This window comes from Littorina saxatilis, unplaced genomic scaffold (genome assembly GCF_037325665.1).
Source record: "Littorina saxatilis isolate snail1 unplaced genomic scaffold, US_GU_Lsax_2.0 scaffold_1035, whole genome shotgun sequence".
NCBI classification, from domain to species: domain Eukaryota; kingdom Metazoa; phylum Mollusca; class Gastropoda; order Littorinimorpha; family Littorinidae; genus Littorina; species Littorina saxatilis.
Genome location: NW_027126477.1, coordinates 17,501 through 37,500, shown reverse-complemented (window position 1 = coordinate 37,500; position 20,000 = coordinate 17,501). Strand labels below are relative to the sequence as shown.

General features: G+C 40.9%; 1 protein-coding gene across 1 annotated transcript in view; it reads left to right on the top strand.

The window, feature by feature from the left end:
* LOC138954908 (perlucin-like protein) overlaps positions 1–12,723 on the top strand; it is a 15,813-nt gene extending 3,090 nt beyond the window's left edge. Inside the window, exons 2-4 of the mRNA XM_070326660.1 lie at positions 7,996–8,078; positions 8,757–8,847; positions 12,314–12,723. Coding sequence (XP_070182761.1) covers positions 7,996–8,078; positions 8,757–8,847; positions 12,314–12,534 — 395 coding nt within the window. The 3' untranslated portion in view covers positions 12,535–12,723. The remainder of the gene's footprint in view (positions 1–7,995; positions 8,079–8,756; positions 8,848–12,313) is intronic.
* Positions 12,724–20,000: the final 7,277 nt, after the last annotated feature.

Genomic DNA, 20,000 nt, shown 5'->3' with positions numbered 1-20,000 from the left:
CGCATCTTGGACACATTTCACATCTTGGACCCATACCACAACTTGGACACATACCACAACTTGGACACATAGCACATCTTGGACACATACCACAACTTGGACACATTACCACATCTTGGACACATTACCACATCTTGGACACATACCACAACTTGGACACATACCACATCTTGGACACATACCACAACTTGGACACATTTCACATCTTGGACACATTCCACAACTTGGACATGTTACAGTAAATTCTCGAAACTAGGAAATTTGCGAAATCCCTGAAAATGTCAGTAAATTTGTGAATTTCCTGTTTCACTCGGGGATTTCACGAATTTCCTAAAAATTCTAGGAAATTTGCGAACTTCCTGAAATGAGCATGCCATTTTTTCACAAGTTTACTGAACAATGAAAAACGTTTCAGTAAATTTGTAAAATTCTTTAAAAAAAAAAAAAAGTGTCCGTTTTCTTTATTTTACATTGTGATTTTGATAGATTGACTGTTTGAAGAAAAAACAAGTCGCGTAAGGCGAAAATACAACATTTAGTCAAGTAGCTGTCGAACTCACAGAATGAAACTGAACGCAATGCAACGCAGCAAGACCGTATACTCGTAGCATCGTCAGTCCACCGCTCACAGCAAAGGCAGTGAAATTGACAAGAAGAGCGGGGTAGTAGTTGCGCTGAGAAAGATAGCACGCTTTTCTGTACCTCTCTTCGTTTTAACTTTCTGAGCGTGTTTTTAATCCAAACATATCATATCTATATGTTTTTGGAATCAGGAACCGACAAGGAATAAGATGAAAGTGTTTTTAAATTGATTTGGAAAATTTAATTTTGATAACAATTTTTATATATTTAATTTTCAGAGCTTGTTTTTAATTCAAATATAACATATTTATATGTTTTTGGATTCAGCAAATGATGGAAAATAAGATGAACGTAAATTTGGATCGTTTTATAAACAAAAAGGAGACCACTCAAAGATGAGGGGGTGACTGGAAGCTTTATTCATGCTTCAATAAAATACCATAATAAAATAATGCAAAATGTCGCGCTTGAAATGAGATTAAAAGACATGTACATATTTTCACTGGGGATTTGCTGCGCGCATAATAAACATCCCACAGTGGCGCATAAATATCAAAACATAGTATACTCCACAACAGCAGGATGGATAATCCTGTCTTGGCTCACACAAACATACGCGCTAAAAAAAACACAAAGGAAAAACAACAACCTCACACAACGAATTAAACTCAGACACACGCACATAATTATTTCTTTCTTGTAACATAAGCATAACCACCATACAACAAACAAGCATAAAATAAAAAAAATTAAAAAAAATTAAAAAAACTACATGCAGAGGCAGTTAATTCTTCATAATTATTAAAAATGGATAAGGCATTCCAGTCACACTAAGCTCAAAAGGGTGGGAGGGAGGGGAAAATTTTTTGTGTGCGCACTCGCGTGAGTTTGGCAGCGAACTGACGCAGTGGACACAGGCCTGTGTTCACAGCGACACGCGCACGTGAACTTGCTGATTCACTCAGCGTAGCGACAGCCGTGGGAACTAAAGGCCTAAATACAGGCGACGTTAATATAAGGAAATGAGAATCATTAAATGGTTCACAAGCAACTAACAAAGCACTTGTTTCTCTTCAAATGTGTTTCAGTAAATTTGCGAATTTCCTGCCCCTTGAAAACAGAATTTTTAGGAAATTCGTGAAATCCCCGAGTGAAACAGGAAATTCACAAATTTACTGACATTTTCAGGGATTTCGCAAATGTCCTGGTTTTGAGAATTTACTGTAACATATATACAGATACAAATTTAAAAATAAATTGTCATACTGCATTTTAAGTACAATTTCCAACGATAAAAAATGTCAATTTTTAACATAACTTAATTTAGATCTGCATATTATTATAATTTCGTTTAACATGCACATACATTTCAAATGAATTGATTAATCATTCAGCACATGTTTAGTTGCATTATGTGCGACATATACTTTTTTTTGAAGCTGTCTGTGTTTGTTTTATGCTTAAGAAAAATAGGCAGTGAGTTCCATAGGACCGCACCTGAATAAAGAAGGCTTGATTTGAAAAGGTCAATACGTGGAGTCGGTGTTATGATTTTTAGTCTGTTATAGTTCAAAATAACATTATCACGTAATGTCTCCGGTGCATATCCTGACATCACTTTATGCATTATAACACCTTTATTATACATTAATCTTTTTTGAAATGGTAATACTTGCAAATTTTTATAATCAGATTCTGAAGGAGTGTGATTTTTTAGCATAATAAGCTTAACTGCTCTTCTGTGAAGACTGGCTAAAGGTTTCAAAACATTAGCACTTGCACAATAAAACAAGAGAGAGAGAGCGAGAGAGAGAGAGAGAGAGAGAGAGAGAGAGAGAGAGAGAGAGAGAGAGAGAGAGAGAGAGAGAGAAAATAGACAGACAGACAGACAGACAGAGAGAGGGAGGGAGGGAGAGAGAAAGAGAGAGAGAGAGAAATAGACAGACAGACAGACAGAGAGAGGGAGGAAGGGAGAGAGAGAGACGGGGAGAGAGAGACAGTGAGAAAGTTGAACTTTATTTCACAAGGATTAAGATAAGGCTGGAGTACACTCCTGAGGCCATATTTCAAAGTGGTTAGGCAGTTTTAAAGGTTTGTTTTTATGTTAGTTCAGTGTTTTGTTTATCAGGAAGAAACAAAATGAATAGAGCTTGTCGCGCAAAATTTTGAGATAACGACTGAAGTTTGAGCATAGGTATGAGATTTTTTCACGCAAACCCTACTGAAGAATTTGTGATATTGTATTGTGAATAAATTATATGTTAACAAAAAACAATCGGATGATCACAAACTGAAGAAGAAAAATAGGGAAGCAAAATAGAACATCAAACATAGTGATTTTACTGGTGAATTTGGAAATAAACACTTATGTATCCATTTTTGAAGCCCAATTTGAAGCATGGAACACAGTCAAACATAAATTAAAAGTGTTAAAGTGGTTACAGTGTTCAGAAATAGTGTTAAATAACAACTTGAGTTATCCCTCTTTACAAATTTTAAAAGAAATACACCTCTTGTCGCGCAAAATTTTGAACTGTGATGCTTTTACTACCCCCACCCCCTACTCATTTTTCAGAAAAGAGTGCATATTATCTTCCAAATAGACAAGCAAGGTAGTCAGATGATCAAAACTTAAGAACAGAAATAGGGAAGCAAAATAGAACACCCAACAGAGTGATTTAACTGGTGAATTCAGAAAAAAACACTTTTTGTACTCATTTTATTATCTAAATTTAAAGCTTGGAAGACAGAAAAAAATAAATTAAAAGTGCAAAAGTGGTTACAGTGCTCAGAACTAGTGTTAGATACCAAGTTGAGTTATCCCTCTTCATCACAGTTAAAAGAAACACACCTCTTGTCGCGCAAAATCTTGAACTGTGATGCTTTTACTACCCCCTTCCCCTACCCATTTTTCAGAAAAGAGTGCATATTATCTTCCAAATAGAAAAGCAAGGTAGTCAGATGATCAAAAACTTCAGAACAGAAATAGGGAAGCAAAATAGAATATCCAACATAGTGATTTAACTGTTGAATTTAGAAAAAAACCTTTTTTTTTAATCATTTTTGAAGCTGAATTAGAAGTTTGGAATACAGAAAAAATAAATTAAAATTGCTAAAGCAGTGGGTACAGTGTTCAGAAATAGTGTTAGATACCAAGTTGAGTTTTCGCTCTTTATCACAGTTAAAAGAAACACACCTCTTGTCGCGCACAATCTTGAACTGTGATCCTTTTACTACCCCCACCCCCTTACCCATTTGAACACAAAAGAGTGCATATTCTCTTCCAATTAGAAAAATTTAAGCAAGTGGACATTTTTAAAATACATCTTTTCTGTCAGTCCAAGGATTGCTTAGTCCATTAAAAACAAACAGACTAGGATTTAGCGCACCCATTTTAAGAAAAAGTTAACATGATAATTGATATATCAGACTTTTTTATGCAATTACTACTGAAGATTCCAGACCAGGTAAAACAATCATTTTATATCCTTTGTTACATTTTTTTTATTTTTTTGTATAAATCTATCTATAGCGAGTCTTGTCTCTTTGTGTCATTTAGTTATTTTCAAGAATTCTATCCTAGCAAAAAAAAAAAAAAAAAATCCCTACCTACCTATTCGGTTTACCCATGTTATCAGAAACAGACAATTTATTTTTAATAATAATAATAATAATAATGGACATTATTTTGTTAATCGCCGTTTCTCACAAGAGCTCACGGCGATTTACATATTAATTTCTGCCGTGTGAGATGGAATTTTTTACACAATATATCACGCATTCACATCGGCCAGCAAACCTCAAGCCTATTAGGGCGAGCATTCACCTTTCACGGCCTTTATTCCAAGTCACACGGGTATTTGGTGGACATTTTTATCTGTGCCTTTTCAATTTTGCCAGGAAAGACCCTTTTGTCAATCGTGGGATCTTTAACGTGCACACCCCAATGTAGTGTACACGAAGGGACCTCGGTTTTTCGTCTCATCCGAAAGACTAGCACTTGAACCCACCACCTAGGTTAGGAAAGGGGGGAGAAAATTGCGGCCTGACCCAGGCCTGAACACGCAACCTCTCGATTCCGAGCGCAAGTGCGTTACCACTCGGCCTAAAGATCTTGAAACATTTGTTTTAATAGAGAAATAACAAGTACAACCCTTAGCTGTGTCACTCGAATTTCTTTGTGAGGCTGAAACTTAGCTGTTGCGTTGAAGTCTGCTGTGTGTGTCTGGGTCCAAAGCAACTTTCACATTCTCATCTACACACTCACGTTGCTCACACAAGTATACGATTCTACCCACAGAGGCGTTCGGGGATGGGGGTCTCGCACTCGGCGAATCACACCACAAAATACAAAGTATAACGTACACAGATTTTTCTATTGAACCAAAAAGCAAATTAAATCATGAATAAATCAATCAAGCAAAACTTCCACACAATGACACACTCACTCTCGGTTCACACTGCGCTCTGTCCGTGCACGCTTGGCAGCACGTATACCGTTCCGACGCCCTTTGTCTTCCTGCAAGTCCAGCACAGGCACACGATTGTCCAAGAATCACAATAATCCTCGTGAATGTCACAGCAGGCATAGTAAGGTTACGTAGAAAAGTCCAAAAGGGTGCGTTAATGGTGGTAATCCGGCACACACACACACACACACACACACACACACACACACACATACACACACACACACACTGACACACTCACACACACACTCCGGTTTGGTAAGTTACCTGATAAGTAATGTAGCCTGTAGATTTAACGGGGAGACTGATCAGACAGGAAGAGCAATACTTTTACACTAGTTTCCGATGTTCAGCGATAAACTTGTTTTCTCCGAGAGTTCGATCTTCGTGCGATTCTGGCGCGTTGTCACCAAGAACGTTAAAAAAAAAAAACAGGATATCATCATGATGCCTCTCTACAAAAACCAGGTATAGGAACTCTTCATTTAAAGCCATATGTACTCGATGACTATACACGCTAATTGCTTTACCAACAGCTGGAGACATGCTAAATTAAGTTCCCTGCAAAATATTGTGGTCTAGGACCCCTTCAATGTTGAGATATGTTAATTTTCATTTTGATCTGGATCGTCCTATTTATAGATTTGCCAACAGAGGTAGCGTTGACGCAAGGGAAATAACTCCGCGTCTTTGTTTACATCCAAAGTTTTTGAGACTCTAAAACAAGCTGTAATGCATGTATATGGTCCGCGCATGGCGACATATCGTCATTACATGGTCTTATGGTGCGTTTGACATCGATTATGGGCAAACTACACTTTGTAAACACGGGAGCGCGTACATATGCCTTTAAAGTCAGTCAGTATTAACCTCCTCAACACAATCCTCATCTGGTCCCATAGTGATTTCTGCCGCCAATGAACATGTGGTTCTCAACTCACAAGACCGATTTGTCGTCTTCCATTGCGAAATTCAGATCTACCCCAACTACGTGCATTGATCTGAGCAATAGAATATAGATGCGATAATCTGCAAAAATCTCTTCAACACAATCTGCATATTGTCCCATCGTGATTTCTGTCGGCAAAGAACATGTCATCTTCCAGTGTGAAATTCAGATCTGCCCCAAGTACGTGTAATAAAATGTTGAAGCGATAATCTGAAAAAAATCTTTTCGCGTGTACGTTGCCACGTTGTCATCAGTCCGATGTCTTTTATCCAGAGCAGGGATGAACACACTTTTTCATCAGCAGTTTGTTATGTTTATCCGCAGACTGCTTTCCATTACTTGTCGTCTGTTTTAGATTGACTCGTAGGGTTCTTCAGCCAGGCAAGAAGTGCTTGTTTACTGACACGTTCTCACGCACGACATGTCGTAAATGCAAGTTCTAACGATTGTTTTTTTTTATTGCACTGATAGAGAATGTCGATAGTTGTAAACTTCTGCCATTTCCTAATGTTTATTTCATTATTGTGCATACGGATATGGCTAATAAGTGAATAATCTGTTACGACACGAAACGCGTTCTAAATCCGGGAAGGGAGGCTACTCCAGCGTACTTTCAGGTGTGTTCTAATACCTTTTCTAACAAATAATCTGAGAGACAGACAGACAAACAGACAGACAGACAGAGATAGAGGGGGGAAGATAGAGAGAGAGGGGAGAGAGAGAGAGAGAGAGAGAGAGAGAGAGAGAGAGAGAGAGAGAGAGAGAATTGAATTGAATTGAATTGAATTGAAATTTATTTTACGAGGGTGACAGAATAAGCAATCTATACATGCTTCTTTTCATCCGGCCCTCGCCCATTGAGGGGTAACAAACAAGAAGAAATAAAACATAAGTTTAACAATAGTACAAATGACATATTTACCATAATTAACATGTCAAGCAACCAATAAGACATTTTAAGATGCATTAGGATTCTTTAGCAATGCTTGAAAATTATATATAACAGAGAAATATGTGTTTGTATAAAAATAAAAAAATAAAATAAAAATTTTAAAAAATAAAAATCCTTCATGAATTATATATAATCATGTTTTTTTTAATATAATCAGAGAGTACAGTTATATTTTGCCAGCTGCTTGATAATATTTCTTATAAGTTTTGTAAAAGAAACAGCATGTAATATTCCTTGAATGATGTTTCATGAATTCGTAATTTAATTATATTTGGAATGGCGTTCCACATAATTGCTCCAGAATATGATAGACTCGACTTGTACAGGTCAATTCTTGGAGTTGGTGTAATTAATTTGTTACATTTTCTATAATGATTTATTTTGAAATTTGAGGCAATGAGTGTAGGGGCATTCCCTGACATAATTCTATGCATCATGCAGAGAGAGAGAGAGAGAGAGAGAGAGAGAGAGAGAGAGAGAGAGAGAGAGAGAGAGAGAGAGAGAGAGAGAGAGAGAGAGAGAGAGAGAGAGAGAGAGAGAGAGAGACGAACTCCATCATCATGCATATTTGTTGGGCAGTTGTGTGGTCTTGCATGGTTACAACCATACCTTGCTCAATCTGCAATTTGAAAGAGCATAATGACATATTACACAGCACAAATGACTAAATCATGTGGCAGACCACCAATCGAACAAGCAAGCAAACGGAAACGGAGACGAATATTCAAATATCAATTTGAAAGACCGGTATGGGTATGTGTTCTTCCATGTGTTCCTCATAGTGGAAAACTACCATGTTTCCATGACTACAGGTAACTGTGGGTGTGGATTTAATTTTTTTTTAATTGTTTGTGTGTGTGTGTGTGTGTGTGTGTGTGTGTGTGTGTGTGTGTGTGTGTGTGTGTGTGTGTGTGTGTGTGTTTTACTATTCACAATCAATTAATTCATGTCTTACACCCTCACATTACGTTTACACAAGTAACATATACATAATACTGAATACACATTACACATTGTTCATAATCGGGCGTTGATGATTTCAGATAAGTGCCCACGATCATGGAAGTTACTCGGAGAGTCGTGTTACAAGTACATCAGCATTGCCGCCACCTGGCAAAATGCAGAGGTAAGATCTGCCCCCCCCCCCCCCCCCCCCTTCGCCCCGAAGTCACCAACACACCCCACCCTTTACCCCAATCTGTCCCTGTTTTATTCAATGCCACTCCGAGTCGGTCTTACGATCAATCATTACCTCGACAGCATCTTGCACGGGTTATTCATCGACGATTTTGAGATAAGTTCATTGTTTGTACCAGAAGTGTTTATCTGTCTGTTTACTTAAAAGATCTCTGTGTCGACATACTGTAATGGGGGCCCGGGTAGCTCAGGTGGTAGAGCACTGGACTTGTGATCGAAAGGTCGCTGGTTCGAATCCGGACACGGGTCAACTTTATGTGCAGACCCAGAGACGGTATGCATCTCCCACCCCCGTGTCACCACAATGGCACGTTAAAGATCTTGGTCATTCTACCATAAGTGCAGATGGCTGATACCACCTAAACACGCATACATCAAAAGCCGTGAGGGCGTAAAAACTCGAATCGTATAAACCAATTCATGTCCAATATAGGCAATTAAGACCTGACGGACAATAAGCCCCTTAAAATTTACTTACGTACTGTAAATGTAACGTTTTGCTTTGTCAATAACCAAACGTTCCAATAACCTACAACTCTTGTGTTTTTAAAACTCTGAATGTTGGAACGTTAGCACTATACCTGTTTTGGGATTTCTGACTCTGCAGGTAGAGTGCGAAACCATGGGGGCTGGGCTGGTGGAGATCGACTCCCAGGCAGAGAACTCCTTTGTCTTCACCATGGTGACTGCTGCAGGAGGTCAGGTTGATAATACACTCTTTGCATTACACACGTACACATAGACAAAGAAAGAGGACAGGCAGAGAGAGAGATACACACACACATGCACATAAGAACACACACGCGCGCGCGCTCGCACACACATAAACATGCATAAACACACACACACACACACACACACACACACACACACACACACACACACACAGAGACTCCACAAGAACTTTTAAATGTTGTTAATAGGTTTAATTTCAAGAACACTTCATTCGACTTGTAATACATGTTTGTTCATGGCTTATTGATAATTTCCTAGTGGCATGTCTTTTTTCAGGGGTAGGGGGGGGGGGTGCTTTCTTTATGTGTGTGTGTGTGTGTGTGCGTGTGTGTGTGTGTGTGTGTGTGTGTGTGTGTGTGTGTGTGTGTGTGTGTGTGTGTGTGTTTGTTGGTTGGTTCGTTTTTGCGTTTGTATGTTGATTGGTTGGTTTGTTGTTGGTCTGTTCTTTTGTTTTTTACATTTAGTCAAGTTTTGACTAAATGTTTTAACATCGAGGGGGAATCGAAACGAGGGTCGTGGTGTATGTGTGTGTGTGTGTGTGTGTGTGTGTGTGTGTGTGTGTGTGTGTGTGTGTGTGTGTGTGTGTGTCTGTCTGTCTGTCTGTCTGTCTGTGTGTGTGTGTGTAGAGCGATTCAGACCAAACTACTGGACCGATCTTTATGAAATTTGACATGAGAGTTCCTGGGATTGATATCCCCGAACGTTTTTTTCATTTTTTTGATAAATACCTTTGATGACGTCATATCCGGCTTTTTGTAAAAGTTGAGGCGGCACTGTCACGCCCTCATTTTTCAATCAAATTGATTGAAATTTTGGCCAAGCAATCTTCGACGAAGGCCGGACTTCGGTATTGCATTTCAGCTTGGTGGTTTAAAAATTAATTGATGACTTTGGTCATTAAAAATCTGAAAATTGTAAAAAAATATATTTTTTTCTAAAACGATCCAAATGTACGTTCATCTTATTCTCCATCATTTGCTAATTCCAAAAACATATAAGTTTGTTATATTTGGATTATAAACAAGCTCTGAAAATTAAATATATATAAAAATTATTATCAAAATTAAATTTTCGAAATCAATTTAAAAATACTTTCATCTTATTCCTTGTCGGTTCCTGATTCCAAAAACATATAGATATGATATGTTTGGATTAAAAACACGCTCAGAAAGTTAAAACAAAGAGAGGTACAGAAAAGCGTGCTATCCTTCTCAGCGCAAGTACTACCCCGCTCTTCTTGTCAATTTCACTGCCTTTGCCGTGCGCGGTGGACTGACGATGCTACGAGTATACGGTCTTGCTGCGTTGCATTGCGTTCAGTTTCATTCTGTGAGTTTGACAGCTACTTGACTAAATGTTGTATTTTCGCCTAACGCGACTTGTTAAGTTTCATCTGGCTCCCTTTTCACACGGGGTCAAACGTATTAGTTTCATCCAACTTTCGAGAGTTTTCATGCGTTTCCCTATGTTCCTTTTTACTGCGGCTGCGCAGAACTTATCATCTCAGTGTGATCATTACTAGGTCAGTTTGACTGCGGCTGCGAACAAGTCATTTACTTACAAGACAAGACACTGGGTTAGATCAGTTCACCAGAATGACAGACACAAAGAAGGGAAATCCGATTATTTTATTATAATTGCAAACCATCCCCACTAGAATACCTAAACCACTGTAATAATATAACACACGCCCTCATCAAATCAAATCAAATCAAAGTCACTTTATTATCTCAAAATGAGAAATTACAGCGGTGATGCTTGTACATTAGGACAAAGGAAACACTACAACGGTACAGTGGAACCTCCCTTTTAAGACATTAAACAATCTGAGAAAATCAGGTCTTAAAACGGAGGGAGTCTTAAAATGGAGGGAGTCTTAAAACGGAGGAGTCTTAAAATGGAGGTAAATGTACAAAGCTTCAAAAGAAAAGTTAAACAAGTCGCGTAAGGCGAAAATACAATATTTAGTCAAGTAGCTGTCGAACTCACAGAATGAAACTGAACGCAGCAAGACCGTATACTCGTAGCATCGTCACTCCACCGCCCGTGGCAAAGGCAGTGCACGTGGAATTGACAAGAAGAGCGGGGTATTCGTTGCGCTGAGAAGGATAGCACGCTTTTCTGTACCTCTCTTCGTTTTAACTTTCTGAGCGTGTTTTTCATCCAAACATATGATATCTATATATTTTTGAAATCAGGAATCGACAAGGAATAAGATGAAAGTGTTTTTAAATTGATTTCGAAAAAAAAAATTTGATAAATTTTTTTATATATTTAATTTTCAGAGCTTGTTTTTAATCCGAATATAACATATTTATATGTTTTTGGAATCAGCAAATGATGGAAAATAAGATGAACGTAAATTTGGATCGTTTTATAATTTTTTATTTTTTTTTTACAATTTTCAGATTTTTAATGACCAAAGTCATTAATAAATTTTTAAGCCACCAAGCTGAAATGCAATACCGAACCCCGGGCTTCGTCGAAGAGTACTTGACCAAAATTTCAACCAATTTGGTTGAAAAATGAGGGCGTGACAGTGCCGCCTCAACTTTCACGAAAAGCCGGATATGACGTCATCAAAGACATTTATCAAAAAAACGAAAAGAATGTTCGGGGATTTCATACCCAGGAACTCTCATGTCAAATTTCATAAAGATCGGTCCAGTAGTTTAGTCTGAATCGCTCTACACACACACACACACACGCACGCACACACACACACACACACACACGCACGCACATACACCACGACCCTCGTTTCGATTCCCCTTCGATGTTAAAATATTTAGTCAAAACTTGACTAAATATAAAAAGCGTGGTCTAAAAATGGAGGATGTCTTAAATTGGGGAGTCTTAATTTGTTTGTTTGTTTGTTTGTTTGTTTGTTTGTGTTTGTTTGTTTGTTTGTTTGTTTGTGTGTTTGCTTAACGCACAGCCGACCACGAAGGGCCATATCAGGGCGGTGCTATAACGTGCGCCACACACAAGACAGAAGTCGCAGCACAGGCTTCATGTTTCACCCAGTCACATTATTCTGACACCGGACCAACCAGTCCTAGCACTAACCCCATAATGCCAGACGCCAGGTGGAGCAGCCACTAGATTGCCAATTTTAAAGTCTTAGGTATGACCCGGCCGGGGTTCGAACCCACGACCTCCCGATCACGGGGCGGACGCCTTACCACTAGGCCAACCGTGCCGGTGGGGGAGTCTTAAAAGGGGGGCTCCATTGTATTACCATTAAAATACATGTACTAACCACTGGAGCTTGTATCAAAGCGCCGATCGATTATGTTTTACTCTTTCATCCTTACTTAGTAATAGTAAGGAAACAGTAAGGATGAAGCAGTAAATGATAATCGACCGGCGCTTTGATACAAGCTCCTGTGGTGCTAACTAATACCTTTGATAAATATGTGATGTCAGCCGGGCAAGCGTGGATGGGACTCAGTGACGTAGGAACGGAGGGACTCTTCCTTCTCCCCTCCGGCCAGCCTCCTACCTTCACCAAGTGGCAGCCAGGGCAACCCAGCGACGGCGCGGGAAAGGAGGACTGCGCAACGTTCTGGCCGGACTTTGCTGACCGCTGGAACGACGTGCGATGCGACATCGATAGACCCTTTGTTTGTGAACAAGTTTTGTTCTGAGAGGTTTCGAACGACGCTCCGTGCGACAGTGGTAAACCCTTTGTTTGTGAACACGGTCTGCTCTGAGACGTTTCGCAAATGCAATTATTTTTTTAATATCTAATCCATGTTGATGTTAAGAGTGCAGATGCTGAGGAGAGAAAGAGTGCGGAGTTAGAGGAGAGAGAAACATATAAGCAAATGAAAATAAACCAGTTTGTTTGTTTGTTTGTTTGTTCGTTCATGGGCTGTGTAACTGCTTCTGATCCGCTGTTGTTGTTGTACGGAAGCCTCATTGTTTGGTGTATGCTGGTAACGTTCACACACTCACCGACACACAGACTCATTGTTTGGTGTATGCTGGTAACGTTCACACTCTCACCGACACACAGACTCGTTGTTTGGTGTATGCTGGTAACGTTCACACTCTCACCGACACACAGACTCATTGTTTGGTGTATGCTGGTAACGTTCACACTCTCACCGACACACAGACTCATTGCTTGGTGTATGCTGGTAACGTTCACACTCTCACCGACACACAGACTCATTGTTTGGTGTATGCTGGTAACGTTCACACTCTCACCGACACACAGACTCATTGTTTGGTGTAAGCTTGTAACGTTCACACTCTCACCGACACACAGACTCATTGTTTGGTGTATGCTGGTGACGTTCACACTCTCACCGACACACAGACTCATTGTTTGGTGTATGCTGGTAACGTTCACACTCTCACCGACACACAGACTCATTGTTTGGTGTATGCTGGTAACGTTCACACTCTCACCGACACACAGATTCATTGTTTGGTGTATGCTGGTGACGTTCACACTCTCACCGACACACAGACTCATTGTTTGGTGTATGTTGGTAACGTTCACACCCTCACCGACACACAGACTCATTGTTTGGTGTATGCTGATAACGTTCACACTCTCACCGACACACAGACTCATTGTTTGGTGTATGCTGGTAACGTTCACACTCTCACCGACACACATACTCATTGTTTGGTGTATGCTGGTAACGTTCACACTCTCACCGACACACAGACTCATTGTTTGGTGTATGCTGGTAACGTTCACACTCTCATCGACACACAGACTCATTGTTTGGTGTATGCTGGTAACGTTCACACTCTCACCGACACACAGACTCATTGTTTGGTGTATGCTGGTAACGTTCACACTCTCACCGACACACAGACTCATTGTTTGGTGTATGCTGGTAACGTTCACACTCTCACCGACACACAGACTCATTGTTTGGTGTATGCTGGTAACGTTCACACTCTCACCGACACACAGACTCATTGTTTGATGTATGCTGGTAACGTTCACACTCTCATCGACACACAGACTCATTGTTTGGTGTATGCTTGTGACGTTCACACTCTCACCGACACACAGACTCATTGTTTGGTGTATGCTGGTAACATTCACACTCTCACCGACACACAGACTCATTGTTTGGTGTATACTGGTAACGTTCACACTCTCACCGACACACAAACTCATTGTTTGGTGTATGCTGGTAACATTCACACTCTCACCGACACACAGACTCATTGCTTGGTGTATGCTGGTAACGTTCACACTCTCACCGACACACAGACTCATTGTTTGGTGTTGGTAACGTTCACACTCTCATCGACACACAAACTCATTGTTTGGTGTATGTTGGTAACGTTCACACTCTCACCGACACACAGACTCATTGGTTGGTGTATGCTGGTAACGTTCACACTCTCACCGACACACAGACTCTGTCATGAATTATTATTATGAGGCGCGAACCTGTCAAGAATAGAATAGGCAACCGAGACTACTCGCGCATTACACGACGTATCCAAGTGACGTATTCTTGTGACGTATCCAAGTGTACTGACGTAAACTAAAATCGTTTCACGAGAGGGTCGTTTTCCGCAAGTCTACGGAACGAAGAACGCTTGGAAGAAAAGCCGTTCCCCTGTCTTTGAAGGAACCCACGGTCTAACGATTCATTCATCTTCCTCTTCCTTATGTTGCCGTATTTGTGGAGAGAGATGTAACCAGACTACTACTGCTATTAACTTGATGATGGTGTCTTGAGAAGAAGAGTGACGAACCAAACCAGGAGCGCGGTCTTCTAGACCAGTCAAGTGCTACAAGTCATCTCGAGTACCTTTTCAATGACATCGAGCTAAGTCAAAACTTCATAAACATTATGTGTATTCCTTTTGTTTTGATGTCCTCCAAGGGAAAATTCTGAAGAACGTTTGCAGCGGCGGAGTCACGTTAGATTACCATGACAGAATTGAAATCCAGCAGCAATAGACATTTGATCAGTGTGTGCTGTGAGCCAAGTAACATGACCTAGCTTGAACAGTGTGTGATACATTTAGTACGATACTGATATTTAGCAAAAATATAGACTAACCTGATTAATGTGTGCTGCATTGCAAGAATTTTATTAACACTATCCATGTATTAAATTATGTAAACCTGTGTTGACCTTTCTCCGCTACTTCGAGAGCATGGGAAAGAGTGAAGGAAAGTAAAGTCAAGGCAGTACCTGTTTCTTTAGCTAATACGAAAAGGCGGCGTGTTTTCCTTCCATAAACTTCCTTTGGAAGGCGCACGCAGAAAGAAACAGGCTGACGAAAACTGACCTGTGACATATGGGGGCTCGTCCGGGATTTTGTAACTCGTAATTTCAATTTGGCTTCCCCAAACAAATTTTCTTCAAACAAATTCCCTATTCGTTTTTCGTTTGTGTGTTAGTCCGTTCATGTTCATCATCGTATAAATCAACTTTTGTATTTATTCATGTTTATAGTTAGTTCATCATTTAACGATAACAGAGTCTGACGTGTGTGCTTCAGCACACGGGAATAATCCAAATGAAGAGTGACGCAAGGCTTTGACGTCACTATAATAATTCACGTAAAGCACTAATGTTATAGTAGTTTAGTTCCCCCTATTTGGCTGTGCTAAACAAAAAGCTATAACAGAAGACAGTGGACTAACACCCTGTCAGGCCATCCTGTGTCCCTTAGTCGACAAAATTTATAATATTGTTGGTCGCCGTGGGAGGTTGGTGGGCGAATTGGGTTATATACGAGGGATAGCACTCATCTTCGTCCAGAAGGACCGTGGAAGTGAAGTTGATTCTGCAGACAGTCACACTTCACAACGCCAAGAGTAAGGGTTAGGAAATTTAGATTATTGTCTATACAGCAGTAGATAATTGAAGAATCTTATTTCGACTTACTGTGCGATAGAATCGAGTTGATATTGATATAGGCGAAAGGTCCACGTTGATGGAGCGCCGATGAGATATTAAAATGAAGTTCACTCGATAGAACGGTATATTGTTTGACATATACCAGAAGAACCATAAATTCTAGTGTTAGGTATCCGTGGTTATAAAAGGGTATTAGAATGGTTCAGAGAAATCGTGTCATTGGGACACGTAACGTTTACTGAGGTAACGTTGAACGTTCATGAATTCAAGTAGCAAAGTGAGCTTCACTAAAGTAACACTTCATTCTATAGTAGGGGAGTTTTCTCTCTCTAGTAAATAGTGTGTGAAAAGCAGTTTAGTCAAATCGGTTTTTCAACCGAGCATCACGTATTTGCAGTTTGATTCAGTGAATATCTGTGTGTGAGTTAACGTAAAGGATATGCAAACATCCAAACACCCGAGTACTAGGGCGCATATAGCAAGAATGAACGCTGACCCGCAGAACCAGAATACGGCCGAGGCCGTAGTTTCAGATGTTGAAGGGGGTGACACATATGTCAACACCCAAGGAGAATCGAGCGATAATGATTCTCAGACGTTAGGCGCGCGTGTAACGACTTATGTATCCGCTGCGAGTAATGAACGTGCAGGTCCGATCCACCCTGTAAAATCCGGATTGGAGTGGACTCGCGAACTTTTGGCGATAGGACGAGAGTTAGGACTCGAAGGCAAAGACTTGCGGGAGTTTGTAGCTGAAGAACGCGCACGAGAGGAACGTGAACGTGAACGTGAAGTTCTCGAACGTGAACGTGAACGTGAAGTTCTCGAACGTGAACGTGAACGTGAAGTTCTCGAACGTGAACGAGAAGCCGATCGCGCGTTTCAGCTAGAACAGTTGAGGATACAAACGGAAGCACGCCGAGACAACGCCAACAATAACGCGTCGAGGCGTCGTGGGGATGACGACTTTATCCCAAAAATCCCTTTTCTTGATGACAAAGACGACATCGAGAGTTGGTTTGCACAATTTGAACATTATGCAACCGACTGTCATCTCGACGACGAACGCAAAGCTACGAGAATGGTGTATTTCCTGAAAGGAAAGGCAAGAACCATTTATGCAAAACTCAGTTTCGAAGACGCGCGCAACTACAACACTTTGAAGAATGCGTTGTATGATGGATTTCAACTGACAGCAGATCAATATCGGAAGAAATTCCGTCAGCTGAAGCGAAACCCATCTGACACGTACAAAGAACATGTCACCAAACTTGAGCGCATCCTCGATAAATGGATCGAGTTAGCCAAGTGCGATGAACATGTGGCAGATCTGAAGGATCTAGTTCTCAGAGAACAATTAGAGAACACCTTCCCTGCCGAAGTGATGTTGCACGTACTTGATCGGAAACCGAAGTCTGCGAAAGAAATGGGCGAAATTGCCACGGAGTACGAACAATCACGTTCGAACATCAGGCCACGGCAATCTCACCAAAACCATTCTAGCGGCAGCGCGTTTTCGAACACGAAAGGTTCGAACGTCGTCGAAAGTGACGCGAAAGAGAAATCGTCACAGAAAGAACATAAATACGTGAGCGATGATGAAAAGCAAAGACTGAAAGCCACAGGCTGTTGTTTTTTTTGCAAGGGCAAAGGGCACCTGTCGCGATTTTGTCCCAATAAGGGAGAAAGCGTTCACGCAGTTCATGTTCGAAATGAATTTGATGGACAAGAAATCCCCGTACATCTTGACAAGCTGTGCAAGTCGTGCAAAAAGAAGGATTTCAAAGAGGAAGTGTTCATCAAATTAGACGGCCGAATCGTAAAAGCATTACGCGATTCCGGGTGCTCAGGTATTATGGTCAGGGCCGACCTTATACCTGAAGAAAGGTACTTGGCAAAGAAAAAAGAAACTACTCTCGCAGAGAAGAAAACACGGAAATTGTGTCCCACGGCTGTGGCCCACATTGACTGTCCGTATTTTGATGCCAAAACCGAAGTGGTCATACTCGAAGATCCCATTTATCCTGTCCTCATAGGAAAATGGTATGGTGTAGGCCAGAACAAGAGGAAGACCCCTTTGTTTCCGGTACGTGACCCGAGTTGGTATCAAGGTGAGACCAACGCGGCGGTCAGTACACGGAAGCAAGAGAAGAGAAAAAAAAAAACGGAATGAGAAACCTGTGCCGGGAACTAGTCATGATGACAGAAATACACACAAGATGTATTCCCCGCAAGATCTCAAGAAGGCTCAGAATGATGATGAAACACTGGCAAAAGTACGCCAAATGGCTGTTTCAGGAGAATCATTCCACGGTGTGAAATATGTATACAAGAAAGAAATCTTGTACAGGACAACCCTCGACAAAACCGGGAGTGAATCTAGTAAAGTCGTTGTTCCCAAAGAAATGAGAAGCAAAGTGCTTTCTTTTGGGCACGACCACCCGATGACAGGTCATCTCGGGCAGAAGAAAACCACTGATAGAATCAGGTGTGAGTTCTGGTGGCCAGGTTTGGTCGGAGACATAAAACGTTACTGTCTCTCGTGTGACACATGCCAAAGAACAGCGCCAAAAGGCAGAACCAAGAAAGCACCTCAAGACAGTCTGGGGTTCTCACCCTTTGAAATGCGGTATGGCAAGACCATCAGAGGTCCCATGCAGGTTCTGCGTCGTGCATGGACTGATGAATCGGTCGAAGGTGAACAGAAGACGACAGCAGAATACGTTGTCGACCTCAGAAACAGAATTGACGAAAAAAAAAAGAAGAAGCAGAAGAACACATCGCCGTAGTCATCGAGGAAGATGATACGATGAACGATGATATCTTCCGAATAGACACTCAGAAGATGATTCCTCTGCTGGAAACTACTCGTACAGAAGATGTCACAAGCGTGAACTTCTGTAAAGAATTGAGTAGAGAAAGAACAAAAGAGGCGAAAGCGATCTGTAGTGCATTCTCCAAGAATCTGACTGATGTACCGATTACTACCAACTTGGAGAAGTGCAGAATCGAACTTACAGAGAAGAAACCTGTGTTTGTTCGACCGAGACTCGTACCTCATGCGATGGTGAAAACGGTCGAAGACGAGATCGACGAGATGTTGAAGCTCGGGGTCATTGAACCGGCAAACTCACCGTACAATGCTCCAATCGTTTTTGTGAAGAAGAAAGGAGGTAAGAAATACCGGGTTGTGACAACCATGGAGCAGATTATTTAAGTCGCGCTTCATATAGTGACTAAATTTGGGAAATTCATTCTCAAGAAAGGGGCTGTCATGAATTATTATTATGAGGCGCGAACCTGTCAAGAATAGAATAGGCAACCGAGACTACTCGCGCATTACACGACGTATCCAAGTGACGTATTCTTGTGACGTATCCAAGTGTACTGACGTAAACTAAAATCGTTTCACGAGAGGGTCGTTTTCCGCAAGTCCACGGAACGAAGAACGCTTGGAAGAAAAGCCGTTCCCCTGTCTTTGAAGGAACCCACGGTCTAACGATTCATTCATCTTCCTCTTCCTTATGTTGCCGTATTTGTGGAGAGAGATGTAACCAGACTACTTCTGCTATTAACTTGATGATGGTGTCTTGAGAAGAAGAGTGACGAACCAAACCAGGAGCGCGGTCTTCTAGACCAGTCAAGTGCTACAAGTCATCTCGAGTACCTTTTCAATGACATCGAGCTAAGTCAAAACTTCATAAACATTATGTGTATTCCTTTTGTTTTGATGTCCTCCAAGGGAAAATTCTGAAGAACGTTTGCAGCGGCGGAGTTACGTTAGATTACCATGACAGAATTGAAATCCAGCAGCAATAGACATTTGATCAGTGTGTGCTGTGAGCCAAGTAACATGACCTAGCTTGAACAGTGTGTGATACATTTAGTACGATACTGATATTTAGCAAAAATATAGACTAACCTGATTAATGTGTGCTGCATTGCAAGAATTTTATTAACACTATCCATGTATTAAATTATGTAAACCTGTGTTGACCTTTCTCCGCTACTTCGAGAGCATGGGAAAGAGTGAAAGAAAGTAAAGTCAAGGCAGTACCTGTTTCTTTAGCTAATACGAAAAGGCGGCGTGTTTTCCTTCCATAAACTTCCTTTGGAAGGCGCACGCAGAAAGAAACAGGCTGACAAAAACTGACCTGTGACAGACTCATTGTTTGGTGTATGCTGGTAACGTTCACACTCTCACCGACACACAGACTCATTGTTTGGTGTATGCTGGTAACGTTCACACTCTCACCGAC